The following is a 20,367-nucleotide window of genomic DNA, read 5'->3' as shown; positions in this document are numbered from 1 at the left end:
TCGCTCTTTTCCTGTGGCCGCCCCTAAATTATGGAATGATCTTCCAAGTGAAATAAGAAACATGTCATCAGTGCAAAGTTTCAAGAAAGCCATCAAGACCTTTTTATTTGCAAAAGCTTTTTAATTGTACATTTCTTTTTATAGTTATATACATTTTAAACCTATTTAGCATGTGAATTTAAATTTAAATTTTTTACCTTTTTTATTTTTTAATTATATTGTAATGCGCAATTGAAAATTCTTAAATTGATAATTGCGCAATATAAGTTAATTATTTATTATAATAATTTATTATTAATCTCCTGCTTTATCATTATGTCTTATTCGGGTGGTGAGTTCCTAATGGAACTCATCGTATCTTAGAGTATCATTTTGACCTCGTGTTAGATTATTAATTCTTACTTGGCTGGTGAGTTCCCGGGGGGGGACTCCCATATGAAACGGACGGGGATGCTCGTCGGAAATTTTTGAAAAGAACCCCTAAAAGAGACCAATCTGGGTGTGGCTCAAGCCTTTCTTGACCCCTAAAAGATACCAAAAAACTAAGAATGGAGTTTATATTTGTATATTTCTTCGTGTGTGTAACCCTAAACGAGACCATTGTGGCTAAAAATATTGGCGTTTTGGGCGTTTTTTCCCGGAACACCCTAAGCGAGACCAAAAGTCCGAAATTTACACCCCTAAGCGAGACGACGAGCATCCCCGTCACTTTCATATGCGAGTCCCCTCCCCGGGGGTGAGTTCTTCATTTAACTCATGTCTTCTTAGAGCGTCATATTGATCTTGTGCTGCGTTATTCTGTCTTTTGATTGGTTATCAGGCAATGATATATGAGCTCATATACCATTGACCACAAATATTGTAGCCGATACGCGTCAACGAAAACAGCTGGGGAGCCTAAACATTGCAATTCTTTATGCGTTTTTAATAAAACAATTATTCCACTCGCGCTTGTTGGATATGAGATCGTTATAGCCAACGCGCGCTCGTGGAATAATTGCTAAGTATTCCGCCCGCAATTTTCTAACCTATGGTTGCTGCTAGTTGAGGCAAAACAGCGAACAATTAGGAAAGCGGATTTCCACGAATTCTGCTGCATGTATACTATCTAAATCGCCTGTCACGGGTTTAAAGAGGCTCATACCGAGATGCATGCATAAATTTCAAAGACGCCGAGATTTCATAAATTTTATAGATCGGTGACATTAACGGTTTTAGAGCAGAAACTGAACTACTGACTCTTGAACAATAACAGTGCCAACGAAACGTAATTTAAATTGAAACTATATAAAGCATATTCCACGTGCTTATATATCAATTACCCTTCAAAATGCAACTGTTTGAATAGAGTGTTTGTCTTGCAGTTCTTACAACTCACGTTCGTGTCTGCTTTAGGCTATGTACCGGTAAATGTTAAACGTAATTCCTATTTGTTAAGTATACATTACACAATAATTACAGAATAAAGTACTTCGTAATTTACACTTATTTTGAACAATCATGTAAGCGCTAACTGAAAAAAATGTATGCACTAACTGCGTGCAGTATACAGCCAGCCAGCCAGTTTGTCACATATCTCCCGTCCAGAAATAATGTGTATACTTTCGTTCTACTTTGGTTATTACACACACTGTAACATGGGCCTTTGCTGTTAATTCACTTTGTGTTTGTCAAGCACAGCTAAGTGGGTGCGTGGACTGGATTACAAGCTTCAGTACAAAGATTGAACCCACCTTATTAACATTTTTTTGAATTTAAGTCTGGATTCAAGATTGTCTGTGATTATCCAAGGTCTGATTTTGCACGACCTGCTAAAAATAAAGAAACTGTACACATCGGCGGCTCAAAAACCTGTCGCAATGTCACGATGGATAGCGAAGGCCCCCAAAGTTGGATAACATCTTGTGATAATTGCTATTTGCAAACGCTTAGGTTCAGACTAACGCTTTCTCCATAAGTGCTCTCCTGTAGCTTTCCAAGTGTATCCATGAGGTCTCTTAATCATTTCCAAGCTTGGCCCCGCTTCAGTATCAATGGCTTCACAGGAGCACTGGACTGATCTTCACCTTCAGGCAAACTATTTACCAATGGACCTGTTTTATCACTGGCATTGTGGCTGTGGGTCGTTTCAACTTGGTTTTGGATTCGAAACACTGGAACCGCTTGTATGGAGGTGCTTGGCATGTCTTCAATTGGCTGGCCATCCAACGCAGTACTCTTTGTTGTGCCTTTGTCGTTGGCACGGCTCGAGACCGGTTGCACATCGTTGACTCTTCTACGAAAGATCTTTTTGAAGGTTTGCTGGAACTGCGGGTTCATGATGCTGTATATAAAGGGGTTCGTGAGGCTGCTGCAGAACACGAAGTAGTAGGCAAATAGATGGGCCCAGCGTGGAGTCTCTGCTCCAAACACTTCGATAAAACCCATGACAGAGAGAGGCGTCCAACACGTCATGTAAACACACACGACTACAAACGAGGTCTTGAGGACTTTTGACTCCGTTCCGCCTTTGTTAGCCACGTTGCTTCGCAGGTTGCTCTTAGCAGCATGTCCTTGCATCCTCTGCGCACTGGCTTTAACCGTCTTGTAAATAGTGTAGTAACACCAAGATATAACGGCAGCTGCGAGGAAGATGGTCACAACACAAAGGGTTACAATGAAAGAGACGTCTGGTAGGTCCCACACACACGTGCAGTCCGCGAAGAGATCATGGTAGTCTATCTTTCCCCAGCCGTATAGCTGCGGTGTGGTCGCGACTATGGGGCCCACCCAAGCAAAGAGGATCATGAAATAAGTGGTTTTCCTAGTAGAAAAGTATTTTAAATACACGTTCCGTCTGACTATGTTGAAGTAGCGATTGAAAGCAATCCCAGTCATGGTGAACAGCGATGCGATGCCGAAGACCAATTGCGTTAAACCGACCAACTGGCAAAGCGCGTGACCAAACATCCAGCGTCCATAGCGAAGGCTGATAAGCCAGAAGGGCATGTGAAGAGAAGCCATGAATATGTCTGTGATGGCCAGGTTTTCGATCAGCATGTTGGTGATTGTGTTAAGCCTTTGGTCGTAATGAATGGCGATTACCACTAAGGTGTTTCCTGTGAATGCTACCAAACAAATCAGGATCCCCAGAGACAATTCGAACCATATTTGCAGCTGCGTGCGTCCCAGAGGGTCAGAAGCTGGGTTGTCCGGGGTGGGGTCAGTTGAATAGTCGTAGTCACTCATTTCTGGTTGTAAGCAAAAAAGTGAATTTCATAAACGCGAAGCAATTAAAACCCGAATCCTAAACGAAGTAGACTGCTTTATTTTTGATATTCAAAACCCCAATGGAGCCACCTTTAGACAGCAAACACGTGGAAATTAGAGAAATTGGAAGTAAAAGAGTAAATTTTATATTCAATCATAAAAGCGAATTCTAAATTTAGTAATTAAATGGCGAGACATATATATAAGTTCCTACTCCTCCGTTACTCATTTGGGAATTTTATTCGCTAGCTTTCCTTGTAGTGCAATGCATGATCTGACGAGGAGCGAAACATTATCTCAAAATAAATTATCAAACGAACAACGAACGAACAAAATTTGTTTTGACGCTGAAATATATAATAACAATTGGAATGAAGTCGTCGCGGTCAGAAAAGTTATGCCTTAAACAAAGTAGTTTCGCTATCAAAAAGTAAAAATAAATTCCACAGAATTTCGTGGTAAAATTTTTATCATTCTTAGTAACTTTAATGGTGAAAAATAATTATTCGGCACGCGACAGGCGATCAAAATACATGTAACTTGAAGGTTGTAAAATTAAAAGAGACGAAATATTTGTCAACAACAGCATGTTTAGCAGTAGTATTCCGCCCGCTTCTCCTAATTAGTGGCTCCTGCTAGTTCTGGATTCAGGTAAAACAGCGAAAAATTAGGAAAGCGAATTTTCACATCTTCTGCAGTATACTCCGGTCGAGGGTAACAAAAATTTTTTTGGAGATCGCGCGCAGAAGCGTAGAAGTTAAAAAAAGGGAAGATTGGAAGCAGCCATTGTTACGTTTGAAATATTTGAGACGTACCGGGAATTTAGCAGCTGTACCTTAACAATCCGGTGAACTGAGATGGTAGCTTGATTCTGAGCTTGTCTTAGCTTGTTCTAGTTTTTAAGCCTTCGCAGACACCAGCACACCATTAGTATTCAGTTCACTGATATAGAAAGCTTAACATCTGTTACAGAGCAATTTGCATGATTTTGACATTAAAGTCACAATAAACTATTTCACTTCTGTCTCTACATTGACATGTAATTTGAAAGGAGCACGTATTAAATATTGGCTGAAAACGTAGAGGAAAATTGAATATTTCGGCTCAGGAATAATGAATAAACGGTGCTATGCAAAACAAGTATTGCGTATCAACCGAAAATTAGAAATTGGACACACACAAAGTTTTCAACCCGTCAAATTCACTTTAAAAGATAGATAAATTTAGAGTTGTAAAGTTTACTAAAAGCTAATAAAGGTTTATTTTAGGGTGAGCAAACACGGTGTTAATAAGAAAAAGGTGTATTTGATCGAAATAAATTGTCCACATGCTGGCAGACAAAACAACAAAACGAAACAAAAATCGGAACCAGAAATTAGAAGACTCCGCATTGCAAACGTTCTCAAGTACCGCCGTTCACGCCCAGCGTTCGCGCTCAGTTTTCACATAAAATGAAGATTCGTTGAAGACCATTTGGAAGTCATCGTGAAACATAGAGAAAACACACTTATCGGAAGTTTTAAAGTGGTATAGATTGACCATGTCCATATATGCTAGATGGTCAGTATCCAAAAACATTAAATTATTTTAATAAAATGCCCTTAGTTAAATGCTTTTTCACAATCTGCATGTCTTAGCTTGCCGTATTTTTGGAAGAATGGGTGTGCGGAGGAGATCATAGAGTTACGATGCCTGCCGTCTGTGTGACTGAGCAGCTGTGTTGGCAGCAAATACCAAATAAAAGAACAATTAAGAGTCACTGACAGAACAATTTCGATCAAACATACCGTTTTAATAACGCCGTGAAACCCATGTTTATTAGCTTTAGACAACGCTTAGTTAGTAAACTCAGAATGTGAAATGGATGGACGGATGAGTCTAAAAACATCTACATTTGATTCAAAATTAATTCTTTCATTTCATAATTTGTCTCAATGTGCCGCATCTGTGAAAGGAGCTGCCTAGTTCCAAGGTCTCTATTTTCGTCGCGGTCAACTCGTTTCGGGTCAGGATACGTCACCGAAACGTTAACGAGAAGTGTCGTCAGTAATGCTGTGAGGGCCTGGGAAAAAGCCGAACAGGAACTAAGCAGTGGAAGGAGGAGTGTGGGGGCAGCTTAATAATAATTATAAAAACAATATATAATTATAATAAAAACCTTCCCAAAATCCTTTGCAACTGAAAAATCGTCAATGCCAAATAACTTGGTCAGTTTGAAGTCAGCAGGAGTAGTACGTCGTATAGAAATAACTCTTACCATAAACTACTTCTTGTATAAGTCGTAGGTCGATGACGTCATTAGTCACGTGACTTTGCTCAGAAGTTCGTTTTTGCTCACTGTGACGAAAATAATTTATTACTAAAAAAAGCAGTCATTGCAGTTTGAAGCACATTGGTGTGAGACATTTCGGACTGCCCAGGTACGGAACAAAATATAAAAAATTAAGAGAGCTATGCACAATTTTCAAAAAATGGGAGTCTGGCTACAAGTGCGTATCTAGCGTTGCATTAAATGCGAGGTAACAAGAAATAACATGTTGGTAGATACTTATATGTGAAGTAGTTTTTAATTAATCGCATTGTTATGACGTCATCGGTCACGTGACCAGAACGGATCACATTTTTAAATTTGCTTGAAAACTTTACTAGAACCTCTCTCTTAGGATCTTTTTTAGCAAAGTTGTAGTTTTTTTAAATAGTGTTTTTAAAAATGGCCATTATTACTTTTTCGTGAAAAAGTACGGCAGTAAAAAATACAATTGAAAAGTTTGTTGGCTTCCTACTCAACGACCATTTGCATTTGAAATAAAAGAAAATTTTGCCAAAGGCTTGAGTGTATGCTCTTCATTGACCATCCTTGGGGTGAGTATGGAATTTTCTGGAACCGCACAATGTACCGGTAGGCATTTGCTTATAAAAATAAGCTGTAGTTTGATACACACTAATCCTTTTTTTTTAACCTTTTCACATTTTCCTGTTTTCTATGGAATATAATATAATTATATATTGTTTTTACCGGTTTCACTTGTAACAATAACAATAACAATAACAAAAAACAATAACAATAACAATAATAAAAATAATAATAATAATAATAACATCTTTTATCTTTTATAGATGGAGAGCCTTACAAATTTAAAGTTCAAGAGGGAGGCGCGGGCAGTGTAAACGCTTAAAACCTTGGGTGCATTGTTGTTGCGAAATGTTTTGATACTGGTAGCCTGCTCGGCAAAACTTGGAAATCAAATAAAATTTGCTCAAACAAGCCCTGGTTTGCGCTTAACCGAGTTCATGTTTTGTAATGTTTCGCGAAAAATTTTCACTTTTTTGTTTAATGCAGCTGAGCGTTTCCTGAAAACTATAACCCATTCAGACCAAAATATATGACTTTCCCTATCCTATTTTAGACCTGATCTAAGAATCGATACTATCTTACAGGCCGGGTCGTACCAGCAACTGCCTCGAGAACGTAAATATTTGAAAATGGCTTCAAATTTTCGATGTTAATTAAATCGCACTTCTGAGGAGAGGAATGTAACATTCATGATAAAAATAATTTCCTCCAAGAATTATACTTCTACTTGCTAACCAAATGCACAATTTGTACCCTTTTTCAGAGCAAATGGACTCGAAAGACCTACCTTTTGAGGCTTTTATCTATACAGCTCATATTATATAAGAGAGAATATCCCCCCACCCCCTCCCGTAATGCCATCTGAAAGAGTTAAACCATGTGATTCAGACTCGAATATATGTTGAATACTGTAGAATTCCGGTTATAAGTCCCCCCCCCCCGCTTATAGGCCCCCCCGGTTATAGCCCCATCTACCTGGAAACAAAAAAATACATCCGATTATAAGCCCCCCGGATATAAGCCCCCCTCTACCTGATGACAGTACTGAACAGGGCTAAATGTTGCTTTATTATGCGTTTTTAACCTAAAAAACGTATTTCGATCAACACTCCCGAGGTGCGTTTTGAGACGTTTTTTTCATTCCGCTTATAAGCCCTCCCGGATATAAGCCCCTCCGCTTATAAGCCCACCGAAAAACCCTTACGAAGTTGTATAAGCCCAGGGCTTATAACCGGAATTCTACGGTATGTGAAAAAGATGTCAATTCTTTAGTCACAAGCGTAAAAAATTGACCATCCGAGTCCCCAACAGGAGTCGAACCCATGTCCTTCTGCACAGTGGTCGACTGATAGGAAGCTACTAGTTTCAAAAAAAAAAAAAAAAAAAAAAAAAAAAAAATATGTAACACGCGTCCTGCGTAGTGCTAGGATAAGCAATGTTACAGCGTCTTGCACAAGGATGGAGCAGAGCAAGTTGGTACGTTTCTATACATTCGAATCTCCCGTAGGTGACCTACGTGACTAACCTAAAGGCTGGTTCTCATATGATCGCCCCGATCGTCTCTGTCGCCTCTGTCGCTTCAAAAAGTTTGCTTGCGATCGGGGCGATCATATTAGAACATTACAGAGACATCTGCGGCGATCGGGGCGATCGATCGCGATCGCTTCGATCGCCCGTGTTCTATCCGGACGATCGGTCGCAGACCGCTGCGATCGCGAACGGAATAAAAATAGAACGAACGGAATAAAATAGAATATTCATATGCAGGAACAAAGAAAAGATCATGAATTATTATCTTGTTTCATTAACCCTATTTTGCATATACAAGACGATGGAGGCGATCATATGAGAACCCCTGATCGCTTCCAATCGCTTCGATCGCCTCGATCGTCTCAGTATTTACAAACGATCGATGCGATAGAAACGATCGGGGCGATCGTATGAAAACCAGCCTTAGTCTAGTCTAAAGTGAAGCCCCGGTTGGCCACTAATACGTGACTAATCGCTAACGACAGATCTTCTCAGGGGGGGGGGGGGGGGTCTAATTCGCCTGTCACTGGTTTACAGAGGCTCATACCGAAATGCACGCATAAACTACTTTACACTACTTTAGCACTACTTTACTTGATCGAGGCATGTACAAATCCCCGTGTTAAAAGACATAAAAGCAACATTCCATTCAAAAAGCAAATATATGTTTAGGGCATTTTTACATGTTTATTCTTATTACAAAAACAATTCAACATTGCCCTATTATTACCATTACCATAAAGGAGACGACATCCTTGTAATGACATCAACGACAGCATGTCAGAAAATACACTAAGTTTTGTATTAGCGGTTTTAGAGAAGAAACTGAACTACTGACTTTTGAACAATGACAGTGCCAACGAAACGTAATTTAAATTGAAGCTATAAAGCATATTCCACGTGATTATATGGCAATTGCCCTTTAAAATGCAACTGTTTGAATACATGTGTTTGTCTTGCAGTTCTCACGAAAACCCTCGGGTGGGGTTTCAGTTTAGACAGCCTCTCCAGTTCTCACAGCTCACGTTCGTGTCTCCTTTAGGATATGTAAATACAAAACATAGTACAAAGTGACATACATTATATATACAATAATAGGTCATTTTACAGTTGTCTGCTCAGTGACCTGGCCTTTGAATGAAAGTGAGGCTGAAGGTGACCTTGTTTTAATACAGACCTTACTGCTTTTGTTTTGTTAATCATGTTGTTCTGATGCTAACTAGTTTGCATTTACATAATAATGCAGAGAGGTTTGTATCAATGCAAGGTCACCTCCAGCCTCACTACCATTCAAAGGCCAGGTCACTTGGCAGCCAACTGTAAAATCGATTATTACAGAAGAAAAAGCATTTCATAGTTGACACTTATTTTGATCAATTAAATATGCACTAAGCTCAGCATAGAGCCAGTTTGTCATATACGGTCCCCGGCCAGAATTGATATGTATAATGTCGTTCCACTTTGGCTATCACAAACACTGTGACATGGGCCTTTGTTCTTTATTTACTTGGCGCTTGTTAACCAAAGATAAACAGGTTCGTGAAATTCAGTACATGCTTTTAGCACAAAGAATGAACCAAGGTTATTAACATTTTTTTTTTGAATTTAAGTCTTGATTTAAGATTGTCCGTGAATATCCAAGGTCTGATTTTGCACGACGTGCAAAAAATAAAGAAACTGTACACATCGGCGAAAAACGCAGGATTGCTCAAAAACTTGTCGCGTGCAATGTCACGATGGAAAGTGAAGGCCCCCAAAGTTGGATAACATCTTGTGATAATTGTTATTTGCAAACGCTTAGAGTTCAGACCAACGCTTTCTCCATGAGTGCTCTCCTACAGCTTTCCAAGTGTATCCATAAGGTCTCTTAATCATTTCCAAGCTTGGCTCCGTTTCAATATCAATGGCTTCACAGGTGCGCTGGACTGATCTTCACCTTCAGACAAGCTATTTACCAATGGACCTGTTTTATCACTGGCATTGCGGCTGTGGGTCGTTTCAACTTGGTTTTGGATTCGAAACACTGGAACTGCTTGTATGGAGGTGCTTGGCATATCTTCAATTGGCTGGCCATCCAACGCAGTACTCTTTGTTGTACCTTTGTCGTTGGCACGGCTCGAGACCGGCTGCACATCGTTGACTCTAATACGAAAGATCTTCTTGAAGGTTTGCTGAAACTGCGGGTTCATGATGCCGTATATAAAGGGGTTCGTGAGGCTGCTGCAGAACACGAAGTAATAGGCAAATAGATGGGCCCAGCGTGGAGTTTCTCCTCCAAACACTTCGACAAAACCCATGACAGAGAGAGGCGTCCAACACGTCATGTAAACACATACGACTACGAACGAGGTCTTGAGGACTTTTGACTCCGTTCCGCCTTTGTTAGCCGCGTTGCTTCGCACGTTGCTCTTAGCAGCATGTCCTTGCATCCTCTGCGCACTGGCTTTAACCGTCTTGTAAATAGTGTAGTAACACCAAGATATAACGGCAGCTGCGAGGAAAATGGTCACAACGCAAAGGGTTACGATGAAAGAGACGTCTGGTAGGTCCCACACGCACGTGCAGTCCGCGAAGAGATCATGATATGCGATCTTGCCCCAGCCGTACAGCTGCGGTGTGGTCGCGACTATGGGACCCACCCATGCGAAGAGAATCATGAAATAGGTGGTCTTCCTAGTAGAAAAGTACTTTAAATACACGTTCCGTCTGACTATGTTGAAGTAGCGATTGAACGCAATCCCAGTCATGGTAAACAGCGATCCGATGCCGAAGACCAATTGCGTTAAACCTACCAACTGGCAAAGCGCGTGACCAAACATCCAGCGTCCATAGCGAAGGCTGATAAGCCAGAAGGGCATGTGAAGAGAAGCCATGAATATGTCTGTGAAGGCCAGGTTCTCGATCAGCATGTTGGTGATTGTGTTAAGCCTTTGGTCGTAATGAATGGCGATTACCACTAAGGTGTTTCCTGTGAATGCCACCAAACAAATCAGGATCCCCAGAGACAATTCGAACCATATTTGAAGCTGTGTGCGTCCCAGAGGGTCTGGGGTGGGGTCGGTTGAATTGACGTTGTCGCATCATTTCTGACTATAAGCAAAAAAAGCGTGAATTAAAGCCAGTTCTAAACGAAGTAGACTGCTTATCTTGACGAAATTGCTAAAAGCACACAAATTAGCTTAGAAGAGCTCTTGATACTTATCAAATAGTGCATGTGCACCAGAATTCTGGTTCACGTGCACTAGAATTCGATAGGTTCCGCTAGAATTGAAGTTCGACCGTTGGTAATCTATCTCAATCTTGTAAAAATTTTTTTTTTTCCCCTCTTATAAAAATATTCTTCACCATTTATCACCACTTGAAATCTACCATCTTTATTATTTACTATCTCAATCTTATTTCGTTTTAACCGTCCTTGTTTCTGTTTAGGTCGTATTGCCTTCTGGTGTCTTCTGCTTTCGTTAAGCATTTTTATTTAATTAGGGTTAAGAGCGCTTTTCAATTGAGTGTCGAAAGCTAATTCGCGTTTGCTTTGGCCGGGTTTTACATCACTACGTTTACTGATTGGTTAAAACAACTCGCGCCACATTCTCAACCAATCAGAAGTAAAACGAAAATCAATCGTGACTCGCTCATGCACGCTTTCCCGCGCTTCCTGCTGGGTACACGTATTTGCTTCGAGTTTTGATTGGTTCGATGGATTGTCTGTTCTTTTTGTGATTGGCCAAAGTGATTACTTTGGTTTTAGTGATTGGCCAAAGAGACTACTTTGGTTTTAGATTACTCTATTCAGTTTGTAGGTAATACTAGCTGTACACCATAACTGACGACTTCATATCGCACGACATTCTCGATCTTTATGAAGATACCTTGAACTGCGTGACCGTAACTAAACGGATATATTCTTTCTTGCACCTTGTTAAAATTGTTGTACTTATTTACATTTTGAGGCTCAAAACAGTATTATTCTTATTTTCGTCTCCTTGAGATAAATACCAGTGTTTTCTACAACAATTTGTCAATTCTTGGTTGGCGTGTTCGAGTCCTAGTATTGAGCGTGATTCGCTCCTAAGTTATTTGTTCGTTTTCTTCCCCCCACAACTTCACTTTCACAACCGTGTATAAATATTGCTTACCTACCTAATTCTCACTCCCAGAGCAGAAATCAATCCATTCGAGTTTAACAATCTGTCAGTCATTGCAGGGCGGGAAAATAATTTTCATTGCTTATCTATACTCACTGATGATAGCAGGTCAAAAAAGAAATAAATCGACCTAAGAATTTTCGTCAACCATAATTATGTTTTTTGAGGAAACGTGACTCTTTGGATCGGGCCCCACGGGCAGAAACAATTATGATCGGAAACAAAACAGCAGCCTGTCAATAGCTGAGCAAATAGCATTTACTTACAGCAATCTGCTTAGTTCTAGCCAAGAAAGATATGATCTCGTTGTGATGTAATGACGAAATTGCCGTGTCACTTTAGGAAATAATATCCGCCTAGATATCGTTCATATATATAGACTTGCAGATTGGCGTGCTTGTATTTCATTCTATAATTATTCCCCCTGAGATAACAATACTCCTTTTATCTTTCCGAGCTATGTAATAACCTGAAAATATTTACCTCTACTTTTTGTTCTTTTCGGAAGGAAAAAACGAATAGATTGGGAACTTATTTGTTTTCACTGAAAAGTTGTCACTGCTTTCTGTGCGATCGAGTGCAATTTAGGGAAATTATTCATCAAAGTGGGATTTCGTTAAAAAACAACATGACACTTGAATGTTTCGGGTGGTAAATTAGTCGAAGATAAACAGTAATTTCAAATCTTTAAGCGTAGTGGTTACCCGCACAGCCTTCTACACCGCCAAATTAGTAAAGTCAGACAGTTTTCACTGAAGTTTGGTTCAAAATGGGTCCGCCTTGAATTAGGCAATATTTTACACGAAAGTACAACAAGATGTTGAATAAAATTTGACATTCATGTTTATCAATAAAGCTAAGCAAACACGAAGCTAACAAACTAAACAATTGAACTAAACGATAAAGGATTTTCAGCTGGCAAGGCATTTTTTTATTCTGAAATCGCGCGGACTTTCTTTGTGTATACCCTAAATCACACACAAAAAAACCAACTGTACTAAAACGTGAGAAATAAATCGATATGAAGAGCTTGTTTATAAAGCTTTTAATTTTTGTATCTGACATCGAAATAATGCCAGGGTAAAATTTTAAGTATATTCAGTACTCCTTCTTCTCGAAATGGTTCCCTGTTTAGCCCCAGTATGTAAATTTAAAATCTTCCTTCACTTGCCATCATTTTGTGAACCATTTCGGAAATTTCCTCGAGGTTTCTAACGAACTACTTATAAAATATCTATAAAACTGAAGCAACCGGGAGTAACATGATTTGCAACAGTAGAATTTCAGTATTTTTCATGTCATGTGGTTCAAATCCCACAATGATCTACTTAAAGATAAATTGTAGACTTTCGGTAAAAGTACGACTTGTGCGTCAGAACAAATAGGCTGAAAGTTGACTATTTTATTTTCTCACCGAAACAAACTGCTTCTTGCATGCTTTGATCTCGTTCTAGACAAATTTCCTTTCCTGCTCAAAATTAAAATGATTATATAAAATTAATATATTTTCTGTCCGGCAATCTACCCCATCAGAGCGAATGATTTGAGACACAGATAACCTTGTCTCTTCGAATGTATTTTACAATGATAGGATGATAAATTTTTGTCACGACAAGTGATGAATTTGAAATGAAATCATATGCAAACTTTGGATAAAATGTGAACTTTGGAAATGGCCTGAAAAGAAAATCCAGGGTTTCAATGTGTTGGGAATCTATGACCTGTCTTCTACCAATGCGATGACTACTAGCACTGCTAACAATTCGATGCCCTACCAGCCGACCAGTGTAAAGTCACATGCACAAGGAGTAGGTCATATTGTAGGATTATGTATTCCATGACCAGTGAAAGGAACAAAAAGACAAGTGAAAATTTATGTAAACTGGGAATATTGTGTTCTGTGAAGAAATAATCTTTGCATTCGCGTTTTAATTTAAGCAATTTAAGCAAAGGATTGCATGCCAATTAACAAAACCAAAAGGGGCTCTTGAGTGCGAAAATTTTCGTGGGCTGTGAATTGTTTTACCACGTTATATTAAAACGACTGCATAAGGAAAAGTTTAACTGGAATTGAAATCTTGGAAAAGATAAGAAATACGTATAGGCCATTTTATTTTGATGCAAGCCCAGTTAGAAAAATCACTTAAAAGGCAAAAACAAAAACCAAGATCATTCACTGAAAGGGGCGGCTTAAATGAGACCGTGAAAAACGCAATCATACTAAAAATCTATTCTAAGTTAACTTACTCAAGGCATAAGGCAATCCTCAGTCCCCGTATGGCATAAGTCCCTTTTCGTTTCCCCGGTCTGTTTCAAATGTACCTCGGCGTCTCAGCTAAAAGCGATGCGCTGAAGAAAATTGCGAGTGCCTGCTTGCGTCAATTGGAGCTTGGCGTTTCAATAAAATTAAAAAAGACGATTTGCGAGAGAAATTAATCACACTATTTGATCACTGACACGTTGAAAACCGAACATGAATTATAAAATTTTCAAGAGCCATTGGTCGAAACTCAACGTTGTGTCATTTCGTACGATGTGCTGTCAGTCAGAGTTCTGGCCCCATTTTGCCGAGGTAAATTATATGTATTGTGGACTCTGCAAACACTGTGTAGGACAGGTGGCTTTTCAGTGAATCTGAAAACGACAGCAGGCGGCAGACCATTTATTGAAGTGTCGAGTCTTCCAGCAGATCATAAGTGTTTCTCAAGTAATTCGGCTAATCTTTAGCACGCTGGGACAATGCAAATTCTTAAACGGTTTCGTAGGGGGCAAGAAAGTCATTTGCGCTCTCAAGTTTGCTTTGTATCTTAGTTATCACTTCTCAGTTTTGTGTAACTTTTCTACCAACTGCGAAAATTGTTAATTAAAAAAGAGTAAACAGGAATTAACCGTCGAATAGGCTTCTCAGAATCAAATGACTTCGCCAAAGAAAATCCTGTCTAATACTATAGTAAGTAACTATATATTAAATCTATCCTACAGTTCGATTTTTCCCGTTCAAATCAGTTGGCATGGGTGACCAGTCAAAGTTTCCAAAGAGGGATTTTTGTCGCATAAGTGTCGCCTTCTTTTCTCGGAGAAATAATTACTTGTCTTGCGTTTATATTTTATTTTAATTATTCATTTTGCTTTTAGGCCCGTTTGTATAATTGTCAAATACAGTTGACTGTCATTTTTCAACAAATTTTATTCTTTTGTATTGGAAGAGTTTTACCTTCTGACAAGAGCCTTTCGTTTTATCACAAGATGTTGAGAGCTAAAACAAAAGCGACATTTAAACTGTTTTGTTACTCCTTACTTTTGCGATATTGCTAACAAAAGGGAGAGATGTTTATCAAAATGTCCTTAACAAGCAGAAACTTAAAGCTAACAAAAGACCGGCACTCTCATTATTGAAATTCAAAACGACCTGTGTTATATAAATTACCGGACCCAACGTATGATATTTTGTAATTTATCACACGATTGATAAAAATTTCACTAATTGCACCATATAATCTATATTATTAAGCAAGGCTGCTTATTGAAATTTCTTGTAATTAGTGTCATTTTTCAGCAAAATGAGTTGAAAGGTTGGAAATTAAAAAGAAAAGCTACGCATTAACAAGGGAGCCATTATTTCTAGATCTTTGTGGGGGTCGATAAAGGTTATACTTTCCGGGAGCTTCGAGTAAAACAATAAATGCTTATTTATTTTGTTAAGACAACATTTGTCATTATCGAAATGTGAAGATTTTATTTTGAATAACAAGATTTGAAATTAGAAAAATAAGCATTTAGTCAGTTCTGCTACCAGCGGTCGCGTCTCCCATTTATAAAAAGCCTGCATTTTTTTAATGAAATGCTATTGAGAACCGAACGAGGACATTTTCTGTTATCTACAAATAAAAACAAGTTAGACCGGGTTAAATCTTGTAGGCGGTGTATATTAATTGCAATGTAACAAGTGTGATAACTGCGTGTGTTTTGTCCTAAAAAAAATAATAAATTGAAAAAGGAAATCGAAAGCTGAAATGAAAAAAATGTTATTTAGCTATTTCAATTTAAGTCTGTAGTCGACCACGCGAAAGTCACATAAAAGACAGGTTCTTTCCGAATAGTCTTTGTTAACCCGATGTACTTTGACCCCCAAAGGCTCGTGAAAATAAAACGCAACTAGTAAAAATAGGCAGCAATATTATACTAAACAATCTTATATGACATATATCTTTCTCGTTTAATTGGAAACGAAGTATTGACCTATGCGGAGGGCTATGGCTTATTACCGTACCCAAATTCGCAAGTAGCCAATCAGAAGCGCGATCTGCTGTCCTGATATCCTACGATATAAAGTCACTGACCTGACACGCCACCGTATCATGGACACTTTCAAGTAAAGTAGTGTTACCGTACGATGAATTGAAAAGAGGTTTTACCAATAAAGCAGAATCTCGAAGTTTAAGATTAGCTAGTGTTTACCTGTCGTAAAAGAAGTACGTTAAAAGCTTTCCCGCCAAAACTGAACTTGAACGCGCTCGCCAAATGAACGATGTTTGCCGACGAGTACTGAAACATTCAGACTGAAACAATAGAGTCGGAGTTCCCACATTTTTCGCTAAATTCTGAATTTGGGTACGGTAAATACCTAATCGTACCTTTTTAGTACGCTTCGGCGGCATATCAAGCTCGCTTGGCCTCGCCATTTTGGCTGGACTACGTCTCGCCAAAATACGAACCATGGCTCGACCAAACTCGCCTGATATGCCGCCGAAGCGTACCAAAAAGGTACGATTAGCCATAGGTATAAATACTATGCAAACATCTTTCAACCGTATGCACTGTAGACCTTTATTGCACCATGTTTTGCTTTAATTATAGCAGATGTTTTAAAAATGTCATAGCAAAAGTCCTCTTTTATAGCTTTTCTAGTGGAAATATCACTGAATGCATGGCTTGAGCGTATTTAACAGGGGCACCCAACGAACAAATTTTAATACAGGTCTCGGAACACCGTTTTTATGTTGTAAGTGTCCTTTTAGTGGGATTAAGGGCTAGTTTTTAAACGCTAAGAAAATTGTGTCTGTTCGGAGACACTAGCCGAACTTTCAAACTTTAGAAAATTTTAGGGAACAAAATATTATTACCCAAATTTACTAGATAGCCGCTGTTGCCTCCTCGAAAATCGTAGCTGGCCTTTTTTCGTAACCAAAACGAATTTTTTCTCTTTCCGAAAACAACAGACATTACTCTCCTCATATGTGTCACGAAATTTCGGGGTAATATAAAAAAGCTGCAGTTTTTCGTCACACTTTTATCCGAAAATCGTAGACAATCATAGTCTTCCGAAAGATATTCACCGAAACGGTCAGTTGTGTGCATACCCCTGATATAACACTATTTATTTGTGTGCGCAGTTGAACTCAAAGTGAACGTTCTATCCAAAAGTAAGGTATTCCGTTTAGCCGTTATTAAAATTTTCATCCCTTGCAATGACGCATCAAGCTAAGTGTAATATCCTTGTTTTATTTACTCAAATCAGTAACAATATCCTGCAATCAATTTGTGGCGCGATCAGCTGTCTTCAATATCCAATGAAAACTGTTTTAGTTGTTTGCTCTCCTGCAACCTTTATTAGCAACAGTTACTAATAACATTCGCTCCAAAAAATTAAAATACGTAGTCCAGACAAAAATCATTGCCGGATGTCATAAACTTAGGAAAACTTAAAGTTGTTAAGCCAAAGCACTCGAAGGTACTTTACATTTTGAAAAATTAATTCTGCCTTTATTTCAATTCAACGTTTACGGTTCTAGTTTTTTTGTAATCAGCCCTGAAATCTTCTGCGTAGTAATCAGAAATAATTTGACGATTTTTTCGTCGATCGAAGTAAAACTACTGCCACTGTTATGTTCGTTTTTGACCGGACTAAAAAGCCCACAACAGCTTTATGTATCGGATAAAAAGCACGATCTTTTTTAGCTACTAAGTTTAATCCGCGGAAAATTACACAGTAATCTAGAAGCCTAATTTTTTCTAGAGCCGAGTCGAGTTTGTATTTAGCCGACGCTCAAGTTTCGTAAATGCTGGCCGTTGCCAGGAGACTGCAGTCCACGCATTCTAAGGACCAACGTGAATAATAATTGAAATTTGCAGGGCCTTGTTTCCTTTTTGCTTACTATTACTATAATCAAATGAATACTATTTCATTATTTTTGAAAAATGATTTCTAGCAACGCTACAAAGTGTGTTGACTGTTTAGTAGAGCTTCAGATGTGTTAAGCTGGTAAAAGGAAATAATTATAAGGCCAATGACGATCAAATCGCTACAAAATTTACTAACCGCTTCTAAAATTCTTCTGCCTGTGCAGAAAACAAAATATTAACTGATGCTACGTTTTTAGTGATGTTTATCGAAACACTTAGCAAAAGAAGAAACAAAGACACGAATATGGAACATTGTGGATAAATATAATATAAACGAAAACTTTATTCCTTTGAGATTGGTTTAATTGTATTGGTTAAAAACATGGAACAAGCAAAGTTGGTTTTTCTGCCTCAAGCTAATAAGATCAAAATCTACTTTTGTCCCAAGATTAATCAGTACAAAGTTTGGGCATTCAATCAAAAGAAGGTGAATAAATATCAAAATAGAAACTGTTATGATTTTAAACGAACTTCTTCCAACAAATTATATAAGTAATGTATGAAGACCAGTTAAGAGAATTTGTATGTTGACACCAGGGATCTATCCACCGAATAAAATTAATTACTACCGACTCTACCTTCTTGTAACTTGTTACTTATTTTCGAGGGAACTTGATTTCACTAATTTCACGAGAATTACATCGCAGCAAAACCTGTGTTGAAAAAAAAAACAACAACTAAATTTCGTGAAAATTTCAAAATGTGATCCGCAATATCAAAGGGATACTATCAGGTGGCGTAGTGGTGTAATGGTTAGAGCGCTAGACTCCGGATCGAGCGGTACCCTGGCCGGGGTAACTCTCACATTGCCTCTCTCCACCCAGGTATATAAATGGGTACCAGCGAATTTAAATCTGGGCGTAACCCTGCGATGGGCTAAAAGGTAAAAGGTAAAGGTAAAGCAACTTTATTTATACACGGTTTGTGTTTAAAGCTAGAAGCTTGTGGGGCCGTGTATATGAAACAAATACTGAACAAATATAGTATATGAAATAAACATAACATGGTTAAAAATACTGGCAGGAGGCAGACTAGTTGGCTATTTACAAGCATGACCGAGGATTTGGACTCGGGACGACCGAGAACAAATCCAGATAGTGGTAAGAACGGGACTTGAACCCGGGACCTCCAGATTTCAAGTCCGGCGCTCTAACCACTCGGCCACGCTGCCTCCCACGCTAGCATCCCTTTCAGGGGTAGCATCCCTTTCAGGGGTAGTGGAAATACTCCTAGTCGCTTCATGCTTTTAAAACCCGGGATAAGCTCCGGCCTGAGGGGGCCATTAGGCTCGAACAAGCAGCCGGAATTTACTTACCTCACAATCCGTAACGGCGCTACATATTTTGTTTAACAATAATAATAAACATGGCTTGAACAGCTAACATGTTCATTTGCTACCAAGTTCAACGTTTTACTACTCAGGTTCGTCTGCACTTACGATATGATTTCTCTCCGTAGTTTGAATCTTCGAAAGCGAGCGTAATAACAATGTAAACTGAATTTGCAGTTAATAAAAAAGTTTTAAAAAAGGGTATTAAATTTCGTGTCTTCGCAATAACGTTTTTCTCGACTGTTTATTTTCGCTATTATTTTGCAACCGCGCAAATTAAGTCCTGCGAAAATAAATAACAATAAGGTAGAAGTAAACACAGTTTAATTATTTCATTAAAATTTCCGGTGGATAATAACTCATCCCAAAGATATAGCATGATCCCGTTTTAAAGAACAGAGGCCAGGTTTCAAAAGAGATTTTAAAAGTCAAAAAACACACAGTGTTCGATATCAAAAATGCATTTGCACGGCTATTTCACGGCCAATGTGTGCTGTTTTTAAATTGGAGTTTTACAAACGGCTAAAGAGAAGACATTAACTCATACCCAAACTTTTGTTTGTTTTACTCTGTAAATTCTGTCTGCTGCTAAGAAAATAGTTATATCTTTTGTTTAAATTAAGGTGAATGAACAGCGTTTCGTAACTCTTATTTTCCCAGAAAGATTTTGAATTTTGTAAACAATGATTGAAAAAAATCTTGAGACTGTTCGCTACTTTAATAAAGTTAGGATGTTAAAAATTATTGTTTGTATAAAAAAGGTAGCTTATCCTAAATACTCATTGAGTTTTCATAGTTTAGCAAAATCAGAGTACGTATGGCAGTATAAATTAGGTATATTGGTTTTGTAAATAATCAAAACTTTTTCATATCAAAATTATCGTCCTACTTTCTAATGAATCATTTAAGTTTTGTAGAAATCACAGACTTCCCACAGCTTTAGTTAAAACCCGGTTTCAGATATTAAATGTTTCATCTTTCAACTACAGTGATTGCAAAGCAAATAGCCTAAATTAAAAAGATAAATTTTAAAGATTCAAATTAAACCGGATGTATGTTTAACACTGATTTATCTA

General features: G+C 38.4%; 2 protein-coding genes across 4 annotated transcripts; both read right to left on the bottom strand.

The window, feature by feature from the left end:
* Positions 1-1,356: 1,356 nt before the first annotated feature.
* LOC144633148 (visual pigment-like receptor peropsin) lies at positions 1,357-19,461 on the bottom strand. 3 transcript variants are annotated; one of them, XM_078491949.1, is made up of 2 exons: positions 19,277-19,461; positions 1,357-3,230 (listed from the first exon to the last, which is right to left on the bottom strand). In XM_078491949.1, the coding sequence occupies exon 2, from the start codon at positions 3,226-3,228 to the stop codon at positions 2,002-2,004; it is 1,227 nt and encodes a 408-aa protein (XP_078348075.1). In that variant the 5' UTR covers positions 3,229-3,230; positions 19,277-19,461; the 3' UTR covers positions 1,357-2,001. The 3 variants fall into 3 exon arrangements, with proteins under 3 accessions (XP_078348075.1, XP_078348076.1, XP_078348077.1); XM_078491950.1 differs by lacking the exon at positions 19,277-19,461 and adding an exon at positions 14,026-14,319; XM_078491951.1 differs by lacking the exon at positions 19,277-19,461 and adding an exon at positions 4,085-4,187.
* Positions 8,202-10,818, bottom strand: LOC144633065 (melatonin receptor type 1B-like). The gene has a single exon (XM_078491837.1). It carries the CDS (start codon positions 10,540-10,542, stop codon positions 9,505-9,507), a length of 1,038 nt encoding a protein of 345 aa, XP_078347963.1. The 5' UTR covers positions 10,543-10,818; the 3' UTR covers positions 8,202-9,504.
* Positions 19,462-20,367: the final 906 nt, after the last annotated feature.

This window comes from Oculina patagonica, chromosome 12 (assembly GCF_052425735.1).
Source record: "Oculina patagonica isolate OP01 chromosome 12, crgOcupat, whole genome shotgun sequence".
In the NCBI taxonomy this organism is placed as follows: Eukaryota; Metazoa; Cnidaria; class Anthozoa; order Scleractinia; family Oculinidae; genus Oculina; species Oculina patagonica.
The sequence above is the reverse complement of the archived record's forward strand: the minus strand, read 5'-3'. Positions and strand labels throughout refer to the sequence as shown.